The 17,836-nt window shown below is 45.8% G+C and overlaps 1 protein-coding gene across 1 annotated transcript; it reads right to left on the reverse strand.

The window, feature by feature from the left end:
* Positions 1–12,465: 12,465 nt before the first annotated feature.
* Positions 12,466–14,544, reverse strand: LOC112347776 (pentatricopeptide repeat-containing protein At4g02750-like). Its single transcript, XM_024679144.1, has 2 exons — positions 14,390–14,544; positions 12,466–14,194 (listed from the first exon to the last, which is right to left on the reverse strand). The coding sequence occupies exons 1-2, from the start codon at positions 14,542–14,544 to the stop codon at positions 12,466–12,468; spliced, it is 1,884 nt and encodes a 627-aa protein (XP_024534912.1).
* Between the last annotated feature and the right edge of the window lie 3,292 nt (positions 14,545–17,836).

Raw genomic sequence — 17,836 nt, forward strand, 5'->3', positions numbered from 1 at the left:
AGAGCCAGCTTTAGTTCCCCCAGGAGATCAAATGGTCGATGCCCCCAGTCCAAGTGTGGGTGGCACTACCTACTTGGATACCTGGCATGGCTCAATGGAACCTCGCTCTAAGCCTATGGCTAAAGCACCAAAAGGCAGAAGGTGGGGAGAGTACCCATGAGGCTTGCGTAAGGCCATGGTGTTCCGAAATGTTGTCCCAAAGTCCCAGACTATGGAAAGGAAGAGTGGACCTTTGGTGTAGTGACTAATGATACAATCATGTGGTGAGGAAGTCCTAGAAAACAGTGGGACTTAGTGGTCGGGCCTATGGGCCCTATCCCAGTGGCAGTGTTGGCGAACACGGCTATGGGCAGAAAAGAGACTTGGTGGGGATTATAAAAAGGATATTGTGGAAGGCTGTTCCCTATGTCTGCAGACATCTTAAGGATGCTAAGGAGTGGATCTTGGATGGTCACTATTGGATGGATGGCCTAGTCCTTGAGAGATGGGACTGTGATGTAGGTGGTGTTAGACCACCGGTGTGACCAATGTGAAGGGGCATGGCCTTAGCTTAATAGGCTAGTATGTCGGTGGTACGGTCTTGGGACCGGGCACGTGGAGCACTTGGACTAAGTGCAATGGATGAGTGGCATGGATGCCATTCTCAGGGCTAGCAAGTCCTAAGTCCTAAATTGGACTTAAGGAGGTTGTGAATAAGACTCCTCCAAGTGGTCGGAGGTGTGGTTAAGTGACTAAATTAGAGTGGAAAAATTAGTCGCTTACAACTTGGTATCGGAGTTGTTCCTTAGTCCGAATTTTATTGGTGCTCAAGTATATCACCACTGGTGTTGGCATTGGAAGGTCCTAGAAGTGGGCCTATTTGTGAGGAGTAGCAAGTCGGGAAAACATGGCTCTTCACTATAGTTTATGTGTGAACTGTTAGGTGAGGTGGTGGATAGAAAAGGGCCAATAATGGAACGACTTTGGGATCTTGGGAACAGTATAAGGTTTTCCTCAAAGAGTTGAGGATGTGATCTAAATGAACATTTGACTCAGCAAATTGGCTAATGTAGTTGTGGTAAACAACTATAGTTGGGATCACGGGAAAAATAAAGACTCCGAAACCATAAAAGAGTCACAAGATTATCCTCATATAGTTAAGGTTGGTGCTCATGAATTTGAGACCAAAATTAATGACTGTGGAAAGTCAAATACGGAAAAGGACACAAGTCTTTGAAATGGTAGCCAAGGCTACCCTTGATAAATGTTGGAACAACCTAAGGAATTAGGGGTGTACTTAGAAGATGAGTTGGTATTCTCATCACATGGACAAGTAGTCCAAAGGGGCAAAGGTTGCCCCAGGGAACAACATCAAGTGTTGGAGGTGACATTTGCAAAGAAGGGTTCTTGGGGGTAGGACATGAATACAGGAAGTGGTATTCCGAAAAGCTAGCACCTCAAATAGGACATTATGGGTCATTAGATTTTAAAGTCCAAAAATGCTAGATGACTCAAGTAGAGTCAAGGAATTGGTCCTAAGGGATTGCTAAAAGCATTTAGACTGAGGTGTGTTGTGCCCCACAAAGGTTGAGAAGGATCATAGGATCCAAGTATGAGAATAGTGAGTATCTCATCGATGGCGAAATGGGCCATACTAAAGTTGTGGAGAAGGTGTTCCCAGAAGAAAACAACTTTGACACAAAGTTGTGAATAAACTCTATGATGCAATGCTAATGAATAGTTGGCATGAGAAAAAACTGTATTGGTCTTGGCAAAGACCTAAACATAAGTAACAAGTGTCATAAAGGTAAGTCTGTGGAGCCGATGGTGTGGAGACACCAAATGTGCCAAGGCGTGATGCTTTAAGGTGAGTTGGTGGGTTCACGAGAACCCCTTCCCAAAGGAATTCTAATGGAAATGGAAATAGCATAGCCTAAATTAGAAGGCATGCAGTTGGAGTGTGGTGACCCAGATAATGATGGAGGTGTGGAAGCACTAGCAATGAGTTGTAGGACTTGACAACTATAAGGCAACTAAGCAAAAGGTGCAAAATAATCAGTTAAACTGGTAGCAGGTAGCTACTTGTTAGAAATCCCCCAATTCTTGCCACATTCCTGACTCTTGCCGGATTCCTAACCTGTAGACCATATTCTTGACTCTCGAGACACTTCCCTATTCCTGACTCTTGAGACACTTCCCTATTTCTGACTCTCGAGACACTTCCCTATTCCTGACTCTTTGATTTCCCATACGATTCCTGAGTGTCGAGCCACATTCCTGATGATGATGTGGCGCCTCCTCGACCTCAGCTATATTTAGGCTATCCTTGATCCAAAAGTGGTGGAGCTTCATCGGCCTATAGTATATATAGGTTAGCCTTGTTCCATTTCTCCACAATCTAAATCAATGCCAGTCTAAGGCCTTTTTTTCGTTTCCACTAGTTTTTCTCTTTGTCTTTTGCATTTTCTAGTCTTGATCTTGTTGGGGGTCTTGACAGTTTGATTCAGATTGTGTTTTTTCGTTTTTTACTTTAGCTCGTTTTGATTGTTTGACTGCCTTTGCCTTTTTTCCCCCTTTTTTTCTTTTTTCTTTGCCGATGGAGTCTCCAAGCCATCCTGATTTCTTTGCCAAAGTCCTTGCAAAAATCCAGTCTGAGAATACCAAGCTGAAGGCAACCCTTCTTCGCATGCAGTAGGAGCTTGCTTCACTTTCAGCTCAAGGATCCAGCAAAGTTCCTGAACCAAAGGTGAGTTTCCCGGCAAAATTTTCAGGCAAGCTTTCGGAGCTTCACGGATTTCTGAACCAGATGAAGCTGATCTTCGCACTTCAACATCAGCAGTACCCCACTCCCGAGTCTCAAATTGGCGCGATTGAGACGTTGCTCTAAGGTGTAGCCTTGTCATGGTTTTCTCCTCTCCTAGAGAAGAGCATGAAAGGGGTTGTGGTTCCGGAGCTAATGGATCTTTAATTGTTCAAAGAGAAGCTCGAAGCATGTTTTGGCGAGACGGATCAGGTTCGGGCTGCCACCACAAAGATGAGACGTCTCTCTCAGAGGTCTCATCTTGCCTCGATCTATGCTGCAGAGTTCCAACTCTTTACCTTGGACACTCAGTGGGATGAGCGGGCCTTGATTGATCAATTTCGTTTCGGCCTCAACAATGGTGTCAAGGATTTGTTGCTCACCATGGAGGATCCTATAGACTTGTCGGACGCCATCAACAAACCTGTTCAATGTGACAATCGTCTCTTTGAACGTCGTCAGGAAAGTCGCCACGCTGCCTTTTTCCCGTCCTAGACTTAGGAATCCTAGCTTGAGTCTTTGGGGCATACTCCTGAACATACTGCTCTGGTCCCGATGGATATTTCTGGTACTCCCCGACTCATCAAAGGGAAGTTGAGTCCTGCTGAAAAGCAATGTCAGATATCTCATAATCTTTGCCTCTACTGTGCTGATCCTAATCACAAAGCAACTGTGTGTCCCAAGAAGCCTCCGCGATTGCTTGAGTTCACTCTGCCTCAAAGTCCAACTTTGTTGCAGTCGGGAAACGACTCTATCCAAACAGAGTAGGAGCTGTTTGTTTGGACTCCCCGAATAAAAGTCACTTTTCTTCTTTATCAAGCTCTTCACCACCTTTCATCAAAGCCACCACCAATTCCCACAACTTTCGCGTCCCATGTCTCCTTTTTTTCACCTGACAATCAGGACTTAAGGCTTTGGCGCTATTGGACTCGGGTGCAACTTTCTGCTTCATGGATGCGGACTTTTCTGCTTGACATCACGTTCCTCTTTCTCCTACCATACGGGATTTGAGGGTTGAAGGCATCGGCGGGCATTTTGTGTCTCCATCTTCTGGACTTAGGGAAACATTGCCTATTCGAGTACACATCGGGTCCACCATCACCGATATCGCCTTCAACATCATCAACAGCAAGTCCTCCTTTGTGGTGCTCAGCCTTCCTTGGTTCCAACTACATCAGCCTTTGATCTGTTGGAAGGAGTTACAGCTCGTCTCTCCCACATCACCATCTCCCATGGCTTCCCTTGCTATTCATCGAGTTCGAATCTGGAAAAGTTCCCTAAACTCAAATCGGGGTTCTGTTCCTGACTCTATGATGTTTTCACCCTCTTCTTTTTCCTCTCTTCCATCTTACACTGGACAGTATCCTCGTCTCACCATTCCATTTAGTTGTACACCGCCTCCTATCTCCACAATCACTATGAAAGGACTCCTTCATGAAGAACTTATTTTCCTTTTTGCTTTGCATGTTTTTCTTGTCAGTCTTCCTGAAAAGTATCATGATTTTGGGGATGTGTTTGACAAAAAAAAAGCTAGTGTATTGCCTGTTCATCGGCCTTATGACTATCCCATTGATTTACAGGAAGGAGCGTCACCTCCGTGGGGGCTATCTACAAGTTATCCCCGTTCGAGCTTAAGGCCCTCAAAGAGTACGTGGAGGAGAACCTTGCCTCGGGGCACATTCAGCATTCGCAGTCCCCGGCTGGAGTGCCTATCTTCTTTGTCAAGAAGAAGGATAGGAGTTTGCAGCTAGTCATCGACTACCGAGGTTTGAATAAGGTGACTATTCAAAACTGTTATCCGCTACCCCTTATCTCGGACCTGTTGGAATGCCTCAGTGGTGCCCGCTTCTTCACCAAGATCGACCTCTATGGAGCATACAACCTGATCCGGATCTGGCCTAGTGATGAATGGAAGACTGCATTCCGAACCCGCTATGGCCACTTCGAGTACATTGTCATGCCATTTGGCTTGACAAATGCTCCAATAGTTTTCCAACACATGGCGAATGACGTCTTTCAAGAGTTTCTTGATCAGATGGTGATCGTCTACCTCGATGACATCCTCATCTACTCAAAAACTCAAAAGGAGCACGACGAGCATGTGCACAAGGTGCTGGCAAAGCTGCGGGAACACGGCATATACGCGAAGCTTGAGAAATGTTCCTTCGATCAAGAGTCTATGGAGTTCCTTGGGTACATTGTCACTCCTGAGGGTATCACAATGGATCCTACCAAAGTCAAATGGGAGCCTCCACAATCAATGTCGGATGTTCAAGTTTTTCTTAGCTTCGCCAACTTCTACCACAAATTCATTGATCACTACTCTGACATTGTCCTTCCTCTCATGCATCTCACTCGCAAAGATGTTCCCTTCTCTAGGTCTGCTGCTGCTCAGCAGGCCTTCGACACACTCAAGGCGGCCTTCAGTTTTGCTTCCGTCTTGATCCACCCTGATCCCTCACAACCTTTCTTCATCGAGGCTGACGCCTCCGACTTTGCCACCGGTGTTGTGCTGTTTCAACTCGAAGCTGATCAAGAATTTCATCCGGTTGCTTTCCATTCTCAGAAACTCCAGCCTACGGAGATCAATTACGAAATCCACGACAAGGAGCTCCTCGCCATTGTGGATTCCTTTAGAGATTGGCATCGTTTTTTGGAGGGGGCGGGCCATCAAACAACAGTCTGGACAGATCAACAAAAATCTCGAGTATTTTGCCACTTCCCGAGTCATGAGCTATCGCCAGGCAAGGTGGGCACAATTCCTGAGTCGGTTTGACTTTGTTATCAAGTACAAACCTGGAAAGCTTCAAGGCCTTCCTAATGCTCTTTCAAGGCACTCCTATCTCAGTCTCAGGCCTGGTAATCCTGCCTTCGATCAACAGGATCAGGTTATCCTCAGTCCTGATCGGCTTCAAATTATGGCAATTTTCCTGGCCCCTCAGGACTCCTCCTTGATGGATGCGATCAGAAACGATCTTCAATCCGATTACCTCACCAGTGATATTTTCCCCCATCTTCAAGCTAGACACCCAATGACTCCCGACTGCTGGCGATTTGACGAGTTTGAGTTCTTAGATGGCTTGTTGTACCGTGGGGAGCAGCTTCGTTCTTGAAGGTGATGCTCGAAGGTTCGTCCTGATGGCGTGCACCATGATAGCTCGACTGCTGGTCACTTCGGCATTGCAAAAACCTATGAGCTGGTTGCACAAGACTTTTGGTGGCCTCACATGGATGACTACATCAAAGCTTTTGTTACCTCCTGTGACACTTGTGGTCAGAATAAGGTACCTCGCCACCTTCCTTCAGGTTTGCTTCATTCCCTCCCGGTCCCTTCAGGTCCTTGGGAATCCATCTCCATGGATTTCTTGAGTGATCTTCCGATTTCTGAAGGCTTCAATAGCATTTTAGTCATGGTGGATCGCTTCACAAAGATGGCACATTTCCTGCCATGTACCAGGAGAATCCACCACAGAAACCTCCGGCCGGGGAGTGGGGCAACAAGCGGCGGAGAGGAACAACACCCACCACCACCACCACCACCACCACCACCCATCATCATCCGACAACAGTCGCCGGGTTGCTGGTGAACAACGGAGGGTGGACGGAGCAGCGCAGGAGTTTTCGGGCGAGGACATGGCAAAACTGATATTCAGGGAAATTTACTGACTTCTTGGGATTCCTACAGATGTGGTTTCGGATTGGGGACCTCAATTCATCTCTCATTTCTGGCAACTGTTCTTACAGCTACTTAGAATGAAGGCCAACCTCTCTTCGGTGTATCATCCTCAAACTGATGGATAGTTCGAGCGAACGATTCAGACGTTGGAACAATTCCTGAGGCCCTTCATCAATTATTATCAGGATGACTGGTTCAATATCCTTCCCCTTGCTGAGTTCTCCTATAACAACTCTGTTCACTCCTCTCTTCGAGTTTCCCCCTTCTTTGTGAACTCTGGCTGAAATCCCCAATTCAATCTCTCACTTCTTTCTCCATCCGAATCCTCTTGTTCAAATCCCCGCTCTGAGGCATTTGTCTCCAAGCTCCAGGAAATCCACAACTCCATCTCCTTCCACCTCCATCGTGCTCAGGAATCTCACAAAACATTTGCCAATGTCCATCGTCAGGATTGTCCCCCTTACAATATCGGGGATAAAGTCTGGCTCCTCAGGCGAAATATCTCCACCACCAGGCCATATCCCAAATTCGATTTCAAATGCCTCGATCCTTTCCCTATCACTGCCATCATTAATCCTGTCACTTATCGCCTTGCACTTCCCTCCTCATATCAAATTCACCCTGTTTTTCACTCCTCTGTCCTTGAGCCTTATATTCCTAGTCCTATTCCAAATCGGGTCATTCCTCCACCTCCACCAGTGCAGCTCGAGGATGGGTCTGAGTACGAGGTTTAGGACATCCTTGATTCCAAGATCTCACGGTCTAAACTCTACTATCTGGTCGACTGGAAGGGTTATGGACCTGAAGAACGCACTTGGGAACCTACGGACAACCTGATTTATTCTCCTGACCTTGTTCAGGACTTCCATTGCCACTATCCTTCTCGTCCCAGTCCTCATTCTTTTTCTCCATCTCTCATCCCTCGCCGCCCATCTCATCCTCCTCCTCGTTCTCATTCACGTCTTCGTTCCACTCATTCTTGAGGAGGGGGTGCTGTCAGGAATCCCCCAATTCTTGCCACATTCCTGACTCTCGCTGGATTCCTGACCTGCAGACCATATTCCTGACTCTCAAGACACTTCCCTATTCCTGACTCTCTGATTTCCCATATGATTCTTGAGTCTCAAGCCACATTCCTAATGATGATGTGGTGCCTCCTCAACCTCAGCTATATTTAGGCCGTCCTCGATCCATGAGTGGTGGAGTTTCATCGACCTATAGTATATATAGGTTAGCCTTGTTCCATTTCTCCACAATCTAAATCAACACCAGTCTAAGGCCTTTTCTTCGTTTCCACTAACTTTTCTCTTTGTCTTTTGCATTTTCCAGTCTTGATTTTGTTGGGGGTCTTGACACTACCCAAGACTTCTTAATGGCATAAGGAAGTTAGATATACCTTTATGGGGGGATAAATTGTTTATGTGCCGATATAGTAAGTCAATGTCATAAAAGGGAATGTTCGTTGGCAAAGATGCCATCATTAGGACACCCAAACACTCTAGAACACTAGGAGGTGTTGTTTGATATCACGAGGGCAATAGATAAGGCCCAAGAGACTAAGTTCTTAGCGAATGATGAATTGAAGGTGCTATCCAAACGTCTAAAGTTGCGAAGACGGGAGAAGTTCGTCTACCCGAATTAGACAAAGCCAAAAATGGAATTTTGGCAAGGCTAGTGATGGGCATATAAAGGCCCATATGTAGCAACATTAATCTTGGTATGTGGGATTATAAGGTGACCATACCCAGATTGAGGAACCACTCCCTAAGCTATTGGGTAGGTTCATCCCCAAGAATACTTGCTAAGGCATGGTAAAAAGTGCAAAACCATTCTCCTATTTTGGAGATGAATAACCGAAGGAAATGTGTGAGGCCAAAAGCAAGTAGTAAGGGGATAGAACCAAACCATAGGAATCGAAGAGTATAACCAAAGGTGGTTATATTAGTTGGGAGTAGAGAATCAAGTGGGCACTCGAGCATGTTGTTACTAGCAATCGTAGTGCCATGAAGAGTCTAAAGCATGGAATTGTCTATTAAAAAGCTTGCGAAAGGAAAAGCTTTAGCAAGCTAAGGGACAAAGTTCCTTCAAGGTTCCCAAAGATAATTCTAGGTAGTGTAGTACTTAAAAAGCCAAGTGTAAATGGTTCATAAAACACACAAAATTAGAGTGGCATAGCAAAAGTGTGGTCTTGAAACTTGCCATAAAGCAATGCTATCAAGGTTGGGGAAATAGTTCCCGAGTGTTCAAAAGGATAACTTTCAACAAAAGTTGATGGTTAAGGACTTTTACGCTTATGCATGAAACCATGTTACATTGGTTGAATGACTTGCTAAGCGAGAATGGCAAGTCAGGGGAATGAATCCCCTAGTTGAAGGTGCTAACTTCAAAAGGGGTGGCCCATGGGGCCAAACATGGAAGAGTCCATGCATGATCATAGACTTGTCAAGTGAGAGGACTTGGCAATTTAGAGAGACTAGATTCCTAAGCTATGATTCGTAACGTGCTTTGGATATAAATTGGTGCACTGGCGCGGGGAGTCATGCCAAGCATCTAGGGTGATGCTGTCCGTAGATGCATATACGAAGGTTGGGTTCAAGTCCCAACCCTCTAGTGCTTGGGTTCGAGTCCCAAATCACTAGGGCGAAGTGATGATTTGGAATATGAGGACACTCATATTTCAGTGGTCATGGACTCTCAATGAGGAGATTGGCTTGGGCACACCACAAAGCGGGGGATGCCCCGGAGTCATGATGTACAGTTAGATTGCTTAGAGTGAAAGTTCGGTATATCTAATTTGAATACTTTGGTGCAAAAGGCACCAAAGACGTGGTGAATGAGATGGGGACACTCAGTCTCAATTGCTATGGATCCTTGGCTAGAAGGGCTAGCTTGGGCACACCACCAAGCGTGGGGGATGCCCCCGGGGTCATAGTCAACAATTTAAAAGGGTCTGAAAGACTTAGTTCTTATTGGTAGACTTGTTAAGGGGTCAAAATAAGATCACTAGGTAATCTTATAGCTAAACAAGGACAAAGTCTTTGTTTGGGTTAAGGAATATAATTCCTAGTTCAAAGTGTTGAGTTGAACTATTGAGAATGGTGTGGCTTGGTCAAGGTGACTAAGTGGGAAGGACACTTAAAGGGAAATCAGTTGTACCAAAACGATGGTATAATAAGTCCAAGAAAATAGTCTCTAGGAGAGACCTATGGGAGGGTTACAAAGTTGGGTCGTGGACGAAACTTGTGGCAGAAAATGCTAAAGAGACCTATTAGAGGTGAGCACCCTCTGGACTTAGCAAAGTAGAGCCTTTGCCACAGAACCAAAAAGGATATCTCGAGAATGGAGGTAGTGATCCTATGTTGCCCAGTGCAACAATCAATAGATAAAAGCAAAAGACTAGTAGCCAAATGTGGGCCATGGAGTTCATTGGAAGGAATACAAATAGCAAAGTTAGGTATGGAACATTATGTTGGATACTAACAGATTGTGAGAAAGGAAATGTGCTTCCAAGGATGGATTCCTAAATGCTCCAAGTTGGCAAAGGTGAAAGCTCCAAGGGAGGGAGCGGCAAAGTAGCCAAATGATAGGGCCGTGGACAACTCTAGCACAACTTACGATAGCTGGAACTTAGTGCCAAAGGTGGCACAAAATAGAAAGGAGAATGATGGTGCCCTCAAGTGGAAAATTTTCTAAGATAGGGAAGTGAAGTTGCACAATATGTGCAATGAAAGGTGTTAAAGACACCAAAGAAATTGACTTCGAGAAGTCAAAATTAAAAGTTCCAACGTGAACTGGTTATATCAATAGAAGTTGAGACTACTCGAGAATGAATAATGGGATTGAGCTAGAAAAGGTGTTTCTAATGAGTTTAGCGAGAGCTAAACCAATAAAAGGGAGAGAACCACTTGAGGTGGTTAAATGAGTCTTTATGTTGGAGACACTATGCTCCTTAGAGGTTGGACAAGGCATGGCAAGCCTTCGGTGTAAAACTATTGATAAATATGGGCTAGGTGCCAAAGATGGAAAAGGTAATACATGCTGGTGTTACTTTATAAAATGGTTTATCATTCGATAAGGACATCAAACTTTGTCGATGGGTGGTGTTGTGAGACACAAATCCCTAAGCCCCAAAGTGGAGCCAAAAGGGTGCCATGTGGTAGTGGCCAAAGCGAAAGCTAAACAAACATAACACATTTGGACTAAAAGGTTCCAACTTGAAAGGTCGAGAGCGCGAGTGGAACTCCCAACGGAGTTCTCAAGAAACAAGCATGAAGTGAGCAATAAAGGAGTCCGAGATGGACCCAAGATGGAGTCTGAGATGGAGTCCGAGATGGACCGAGATGGGGTCCAAGATGGAGTCCGAGATGGAGTCCGAGATGGAGTCCGAGATGGACCCGAGATGGAATCCGAGATGGAGTCCGAGAAGGACCCGAGATGGAGTCCGAAATCGAGACCGAGACCGAGACCAAAACCGGGACCGAGACCAGGACTAGGACCGGGACCGAGACCGAGACCGGGGCCGAGGCTAAGACCGAGCCCAAGCCCGAGTCCAAGTCCGAGTTTGAGTCCGAGTCCGAGTCCGAATCCAAGTCCGAGTCCGAGTTCAAGTCTAAGAGGGTGAAAGCCCAAAGCGTTTGTCTCCCAGACCCTGGAGGGTTTGGTAAGCTCCAAAAGTATAGTAGGGGGATGACTCAAGTGGAGCCAGTTTGGCCTAGGAAGGCTGTGCCCAAGTGTTGGGAGACGGGATAACCACTGGGAGGTCCAAGGCTAGAGTGAATACGAACTGTCAAGTGGGGTAACTTGGTGAAGTGTTCAAGAGTCGGCTTTAGTTCCCTCGGGAGATCGAATGGTCGATGCTCCCAGTCCAAGTGTGGGTGGCACTACCTACTTGGATACCTGGCGTGGCTCAACGGAACCTCACTCTAAGCCCATGGCTAAAGCACCAAAAGGCGGAAGGTGGGGAGGGTACCCATGAAGCTTGCATAAGGCCACGGTGTTCCGAAATGTTGTCCCAAAGTCCCAGACTATGGAAAGGAAGAGGAGTGGACCTCTGGTGTAGTGACTAATGATACGGTCATGTAGTGAGGAAGTCCCAGAGGACAATGGGACTTAGTGGTCGGGCCTATGGGCCCTGTCCCAGTGGCAGTGTTGGCGAACACGGCCATGGGCAGAAAAGGGACTTGGTGGGGACTGTAAAAGGGATATTGGGGAAGGCTGTTCCCCATGTCTGCGGACATTTTAAGGATGCTAAGGAGTGGATCTTGGATGGTCACTACTGGACAGATGGCCTAATCCTTGAGAGACAGGACTGCGATGCAGGTGGTGTTGAACCACCGATATGACCAAGGTGAAGGGGCATGGCCTTAGTGTAATAGACTAGTATGTTGGTGGTACCTTGGGGTGTTGGTCTTGGGACCGAGCACGTGGAGCACTTGGACTAAGTGCAAGGGATGAGTGGCATGGATGCTATTCTCGGGGCTAGCAAGTCCTTAAGTCCTGAATTGGACTTAAAGAGGTTGTGAATGAGACTCCTCCAAGTGGTCGGAGGTGTGGTTAAGTGATTAAATTAGAGTGGAAAAATTAGTCACTTACAAAATATTTCTTCCTAAGCTCAAAAATAAGTTGAGACTCCATAGACGTTTCTGTTCCAGAGTTCAGATTTAATCTTTGGATAAAGAATTGATTCCTTATTTAGAGATGAATAAATATTATGAGTTATTATTAGAACAGATATTAGTAAACTTTAACAAGATTATATTTGAGATATGTTAAATTTTGCTGCTTCATTTATTATTCTAGAAACTAGATATTTTTTAAAAATCATTATAATAATTTTAATTCTATTTTATCTTACTGGAATTCAATTTCGTTTTGCTAATTAGTATTTTATTAATTTTTAGTTATTATTTTTAATAATTCATTGTGAGTATCTATGACTTATAATGACTTATTATTGATATATTTGATATAAAATGAATTATTTAAAAATCAAATAATTTTAATAAATATGTTAGACAAGAGAACATATATGGGCAAATAGCACAAATGCCCCTGCATTTTTTTCATCCAGCCTTATTACTTCTTCCATTGCTGCCAATCCACATTTTTCATTTTTGACACTTTTACAAGCTCCAAGCAAGCATCGCCAGTCAAGCACATTTGGCTCAACTGGCATTTCTCTTATTAGATCATTGGCATTATCTAAATACCCAACACGACCCAGAAGATCTATCATCCAGCAAAAGTGTTGCCTCTCCGGCCAAATTCCAAAGTCTCCTATCATCGATCTAAACAATGAGAGCCCTCTTTCGATATCTCCTTTATGGCTGCATGCCATGAGGGCACTTGCAAAGCTAATTCCATCAGGAATTTCAGCAGCCATCTTAAGCAAATGAGAAACTTCTAAAGCTTCAACGGGATATCCACTTTGAGCATATGCAGCTAGCATAGCATTCCATGCAATTAAATCATGATTTTGCATCCTATCAAACAAAACCTTTGCTTGGGCAATGTTCCCAGAACGTGCAAATGCTGTTAATATTGTAGTCCAGGAAACCAAGTCCACTTCTGGCATTTGGAACATGAATTCCAGCATAAGCTTCAGATGCCCCTGGGCGGCATATGCTAAGAGCATTGCATTCGTGACAGCCATGTCCCACCCTTGCATGGAATCATATACGTGCTTAGCTTCTTCCACAAAACCGTGTTGCCCATAACATACTAGCATCACAGAGAAAGTTATGGAGTCCTTCTCAGGCATCAAGTCAAGCAAGAGCTCCGCTTCTTTGATATACCCGTTGTGGGCATATCCCGTCAGCATGGTGTTCCATGAAGCTTGTGTTCTCTCTGGCATGGAATCAAACACTGCTCTAGCCTTGTCAAGATCCCCGATTTGGTTATATGCTGTCACCATTGCTCCCCACGAGACAACACTGCGTTCCTCCATTTCATCAAATATTTTCTCTGCCAGTCTCAAGTTTCCAGCTCGAACGTAAGCGACCAACAAGACAGTCCATGACACGGAGTTTCTCTCAGGCATCGTATCGAACATTCTCTCGGCATCTTGGAGCTTCCCTTTCTGAGCATATGCGCTCAGCATCGATGTCCACGACACAATGTCTCTCACTTCCATTTCCTCAAAGATTTCCTTTGCGCCATCGAGAATCTGGGTTTGAGAATATCCACAGAGCATTGCCGTGGATGAGACGAGATCTCTCTCGGGCATGCCATTATAGACCTCTCTAGCGCCATGCGTATGCCCGTTCCAGGTATATGCTAGGATCAAAGCCGTCCACGAGGAGAGATTCCTCTCTGGCATCTGGTCAAACACGCGTCCCGCATCCTCGACCCGACCGTTGCTTCCAAATGCCGCCACCAGTGTGTTCCACGAAACAATGTCCCTCGCGGGCATCTCCAAGAATGTCACTTTTGCTTTCTCCAGATGCCCTTTGTGGGAATATGCAGAGAGCATGAAGTTCCAGGAGAAAATGTCCTTGCGGGGAATGCTATCGAATATTCGCCGGGCCGAGCTGATGCTCCCGCACTTGTCGTAGAGCTGCAGAAGCATGTTTGCGACGAATGAATCCGACGCAAGGCGGTGCTCCACTCGCGAGTGAACTTCCTTGGCCATGGATAGTGTCGTGCACGATCTGATAAGCTCCAAGCACGCATTTCGATCGAGCGGCTTCTCTCCATGCATTTCTTTTGCTCTTGGCTTGTCATTGGAAAGGAATCCAATGCTAAGTGGCAACCAAAGTAGTATAACTTTCTCGGAGAAAATCAAACCTTAAAATTTCTCCCAAGGAAGAGTTCGATAGATTTTATCAAACTTTCCTTCGCACTGAAAATCGAAAGGACAGCAGTGCTCAAAGCAAGGAGAAATTGAAATGATACCGGAACATTTATTACCGGTAAACAACTCGCGGGTGTCGGACCAATGTCGAGAGCTCTCGTTCGACGATCCGGTGGGATGATGGAGAGGTTCGTGATCCGTGCTCCACCCTCGGAGCACCAGCCATCGCACTGGATCTTCAGCTTCTTTGTTGGCGTTGAGCAGCTTCTTCTTTGACTTCTGCTTGTGAGACTTCATCTCGCGGGAAGAGTGTTTAAAGCAAAATTTGGATGAACATTTTTGTTACCTTCACTCTGGAAATGTCTATGCCTTTATCCTTGAGAGTGCTGGGAAATCCTCCCAGGTTGGGCGGTAGACTGTGAGCTTCAAGCAACTGTTGCTGCCAAACACATGAGCTTGTACTGAGCTATGAAACGCAACTATTTGGAATGCCGTTTCCATTTCCATTACATTCATTGTCGTTGACATGAGAGAGGGGGTCTCCTCTAGCTTTGACCCTTCGTGGCTCAATGCCTCCTCAACAGTAGTCGCGAAGCTCGCTGCTTCATCGCTCACAGAATCCATTCGGACACATTGTTGGCCTTGAGCAACTTCTTCTTTGACTTTTAGCAAATAAAAGATGTTCTATCAAGTTTATACTCGTCAAACTTTTATATCTTCTGGAGAGGTGTCAGATTAGTACATATATATACTAATGTGCAGATAACTATTGCATATGAACCATCTGAGTGGATTGGATTTGGTTCATTTGGATAATGACAGTAATATGCTTGAAAATTAGATAGAAGGTATCTATAGTAGATAGAATATTTTATTTTATTTTTAAAACAAAAATACATTATTAAACATTGTGAGGGCCAAGTGTACGGCTACGATGCCGTATACTAATATTAGCGTAGTGGATTTTGGTAGCCGTCGGATTGGTTTCAATCCGGACCACTCGCTCCTGTATATAAGCTAGGGTTTTTGGGTTAATTGATATGCACATTTCTGTATTCCCTTTCTATATTCCATGCACTCACATTGGTGGAGGTGAGGGGCACCTTTGATTGTCCCTGGGGAGTGCTTGGATTTGGGATTTCGGTTTAGATCTAGCTTTTGCATTGTCTAGATCTAGCTTTTTCCATTTCCTTTCTTTTGTTCTTTCCTTTCAGGATTTTGGTTTAGATCTAGCTTTTTGCATTGTCTAGATCTACCATTTCTTTCTAGCTTTTTGTCATTTCTCTTCTTTTGCTCTTTCTTTCTCATTCATTTTCATGGCCGATCCGCAATCTCCTCCTTTGACTCTAGAGCAGCAGTTGGTTCAATTGCTTGATGCTATGCGCCTGCAATTGAACAACCAAACTCAGTTGATGGCGGCGTTCACGGCACATGGTACAACTCCTCTTGCTTTTGGTGCCAATCCTCGCGTTCGGCCGGAGTTCTTTCGTGGGAATCCTGGGGATGATGTGTACCATTGGTTCGATCACTTCACGGTGATTGCCACATATCATTCTTGGGATGATGCTCGGCGTTTGCGTGAGTTCCCCACATGTCTTCAAGGGACGGCATTGCAGTGGTACAATGGATTGAGCGCAGCTACTCGTGGCGATTGGAGTGTTCTTCCGGACGTCTTCAAACTCGCCTTCGGACACGCCGACGATTGTGATGATGCCTTCCAACAATTGCATCGTCTTCGCCAAGGGCCATCTGAGTCGGTGATGCAATTTGGCGTTCGTTTCCGAAGTCTTTTGCTTCGTGCGGAGCCAAATATGTCGGAGCGGATCAAGCTAGGAATGCTGTGGCCAGCACTTCGTCAAGATCTTGTCGGACTTGTGCATGCACTTGCTCCTGCCACTCTTGACGATGCTCTTCGCTTGGCACAACGTTATGAGACGTCGCCTCTTCCACTTCTTGCTACACGTCCTTCAGCTCCACTTCCTATGAGTGATGGTCCTGTTCCCATGGAAGTTGATGCTGCTGCTACTTGAGTCCAAGGACAAGGGCGAGGACGTGGTCGTGGCCGTGACATTCGTTGCTGGGCGTGTGATGAAGTTGGTCATACTTATCGGCGTTGTCGGCGCTTTCCGGATTGGCGACCTCCATTTCCTGGGTGGAGACCTTGGCGTCAGCAACGTCCCGTTGGTGCTGCTGCGGTGGAAGGTTTGGATACCGAGGTGCATTCGGGAAACGAGGAGTCGCGCGAGTAATGGAGGGACCTTGCGCGAATAAGTTAGTGACCCCTCCATCTTTCTTTCGGGAGTATCATCAAGGGGTTCACTCGGCACCGGTTCATCCAGTGTTTACTTTCCAAGCTCGTTTTTATAACAAGAGGTCTCCTATTCTTCTCTCCGTGTTGGTTGATACAGGTTCGAGTTTATCTTCTATTGCTCGACCTGTTGCCACACGTTGTCGTCTACACTTGCGTCATGCGGCAGATCCAGTTTTCATTCTTTATGGCAACGGCCGTACACATGCATGTGCACGAGATGAGGCGGACCTGGTTGTGCGTGTGGGCGATCTCAAGCTTGAGTTGCAGTCGTTGCGGGTGGTGCCGAGTCAAGCTTTTGACCTCATTCTTGGTATGGATTGGTTGCAGCACAATCATGCCAAGTGTGACTTTGAGGCTTTTCCCCCTTGTCTCATACTTCCTTATGTTTCATCCATTCCTCTCACTTCTGTACCTCTTCGTCCCTCTACTTCTACCTCTGCTTCCATTACTTTTGTTCCCCCATTATTTCCTCTTGTGTTTCCATCTTGTTCTGCTCTTCCCTTTTCCGATCCCTCCGATGATCTTTGTGTTGCAGCTGTTGATCAGCTCATGAAGGAGTATTCTGATCTCTTTGAATTTGACCTATCGTCTGGGGCCAAGATTGCCACATGTCATCCCATTCCAACCGGGGATGCTCGTCCAATCAAGGTTCCTGTTCGTCGTCGGTCACCCAAGGAGATCAAGATTTTACGTGCAAACGTCAAGGAGATGTTGGAGAAGGGTGTTATTCGGAAGTCGCGGAGTCCTTGGGCATGTGAACCTCATCTTGTGACGAAGCCTGATGGGAGTATTCGTTTCTGCATCGACTATCGTTCGTTAAATGAAGTGACGATCCCGGACGTGTACCCTCTTCCTCACACTGCTGATCTCTTGGATCGTCTGGGGCGAAGTCGTTGGTTCACCAAGCTAGATCTTGCTTCTGGGTATTGGCAAGTACCGATGGCTGAAGACGATATTCCTAAGACTGCTTTTCGTACACCATTTGGTTTGTACGAGTTTTTGGTGATGCCGTTTGGTTTGAACAATGCTCCAGCAACTTTTCAGCGAATGATGGACGAGGTTCTTTGCGATATGCCAGAGGTGACGGCTGACTTCATTGATGATGTCTTGATCCACTCGGAGGGGACGTGGGAGGAGCATGTTCGTGATGTTTGTAAAGTGTTGGATCGGCTACGCGATGTTGGTTAAAGCTGAAGCGGTCGAAGTGCGTGTTTGGGTCCAAGGACACAACTTATCTTGGGTACCGTATTTCTCGTGAGGGTTTGCAAGTTGATCCTG

This window comes from Selaginella moellendorffii, unplaced genomic scaffold (genome assembly GCF_000143415.4).
Source record: "Selaginella moellendorffii unplaced genomic scaffold, v1.0 SELMOscaffold_24, whole genome shotgun sequence".
In the NCBI taxonomy this organism is placed as follows: Eukaryota; Viridiplantae; Streptophyta; class Lycopodiopsida; order Selaginellales; family Selaginellaceae; genus Selaginella; species Selaginella moellendorffii.

Bases quoted from the DNA above. Each gene is read 5' to 3' on its own strand.
- LOC112347776 (XM_024679144.1), bottom strand. From the start codon at position 14,544: ATGAAGTCTCACAAGCAGAAGTCAAAGAAGAAGCTGCTCAACGCCAAC. The intron at 14,195-14,389 runs GTCCGACACCCG...GTTGCCACTTAG, and splicing joins AACGAGAGCTCTCGACATTG to CATTGGATTCCTTTCCAATG.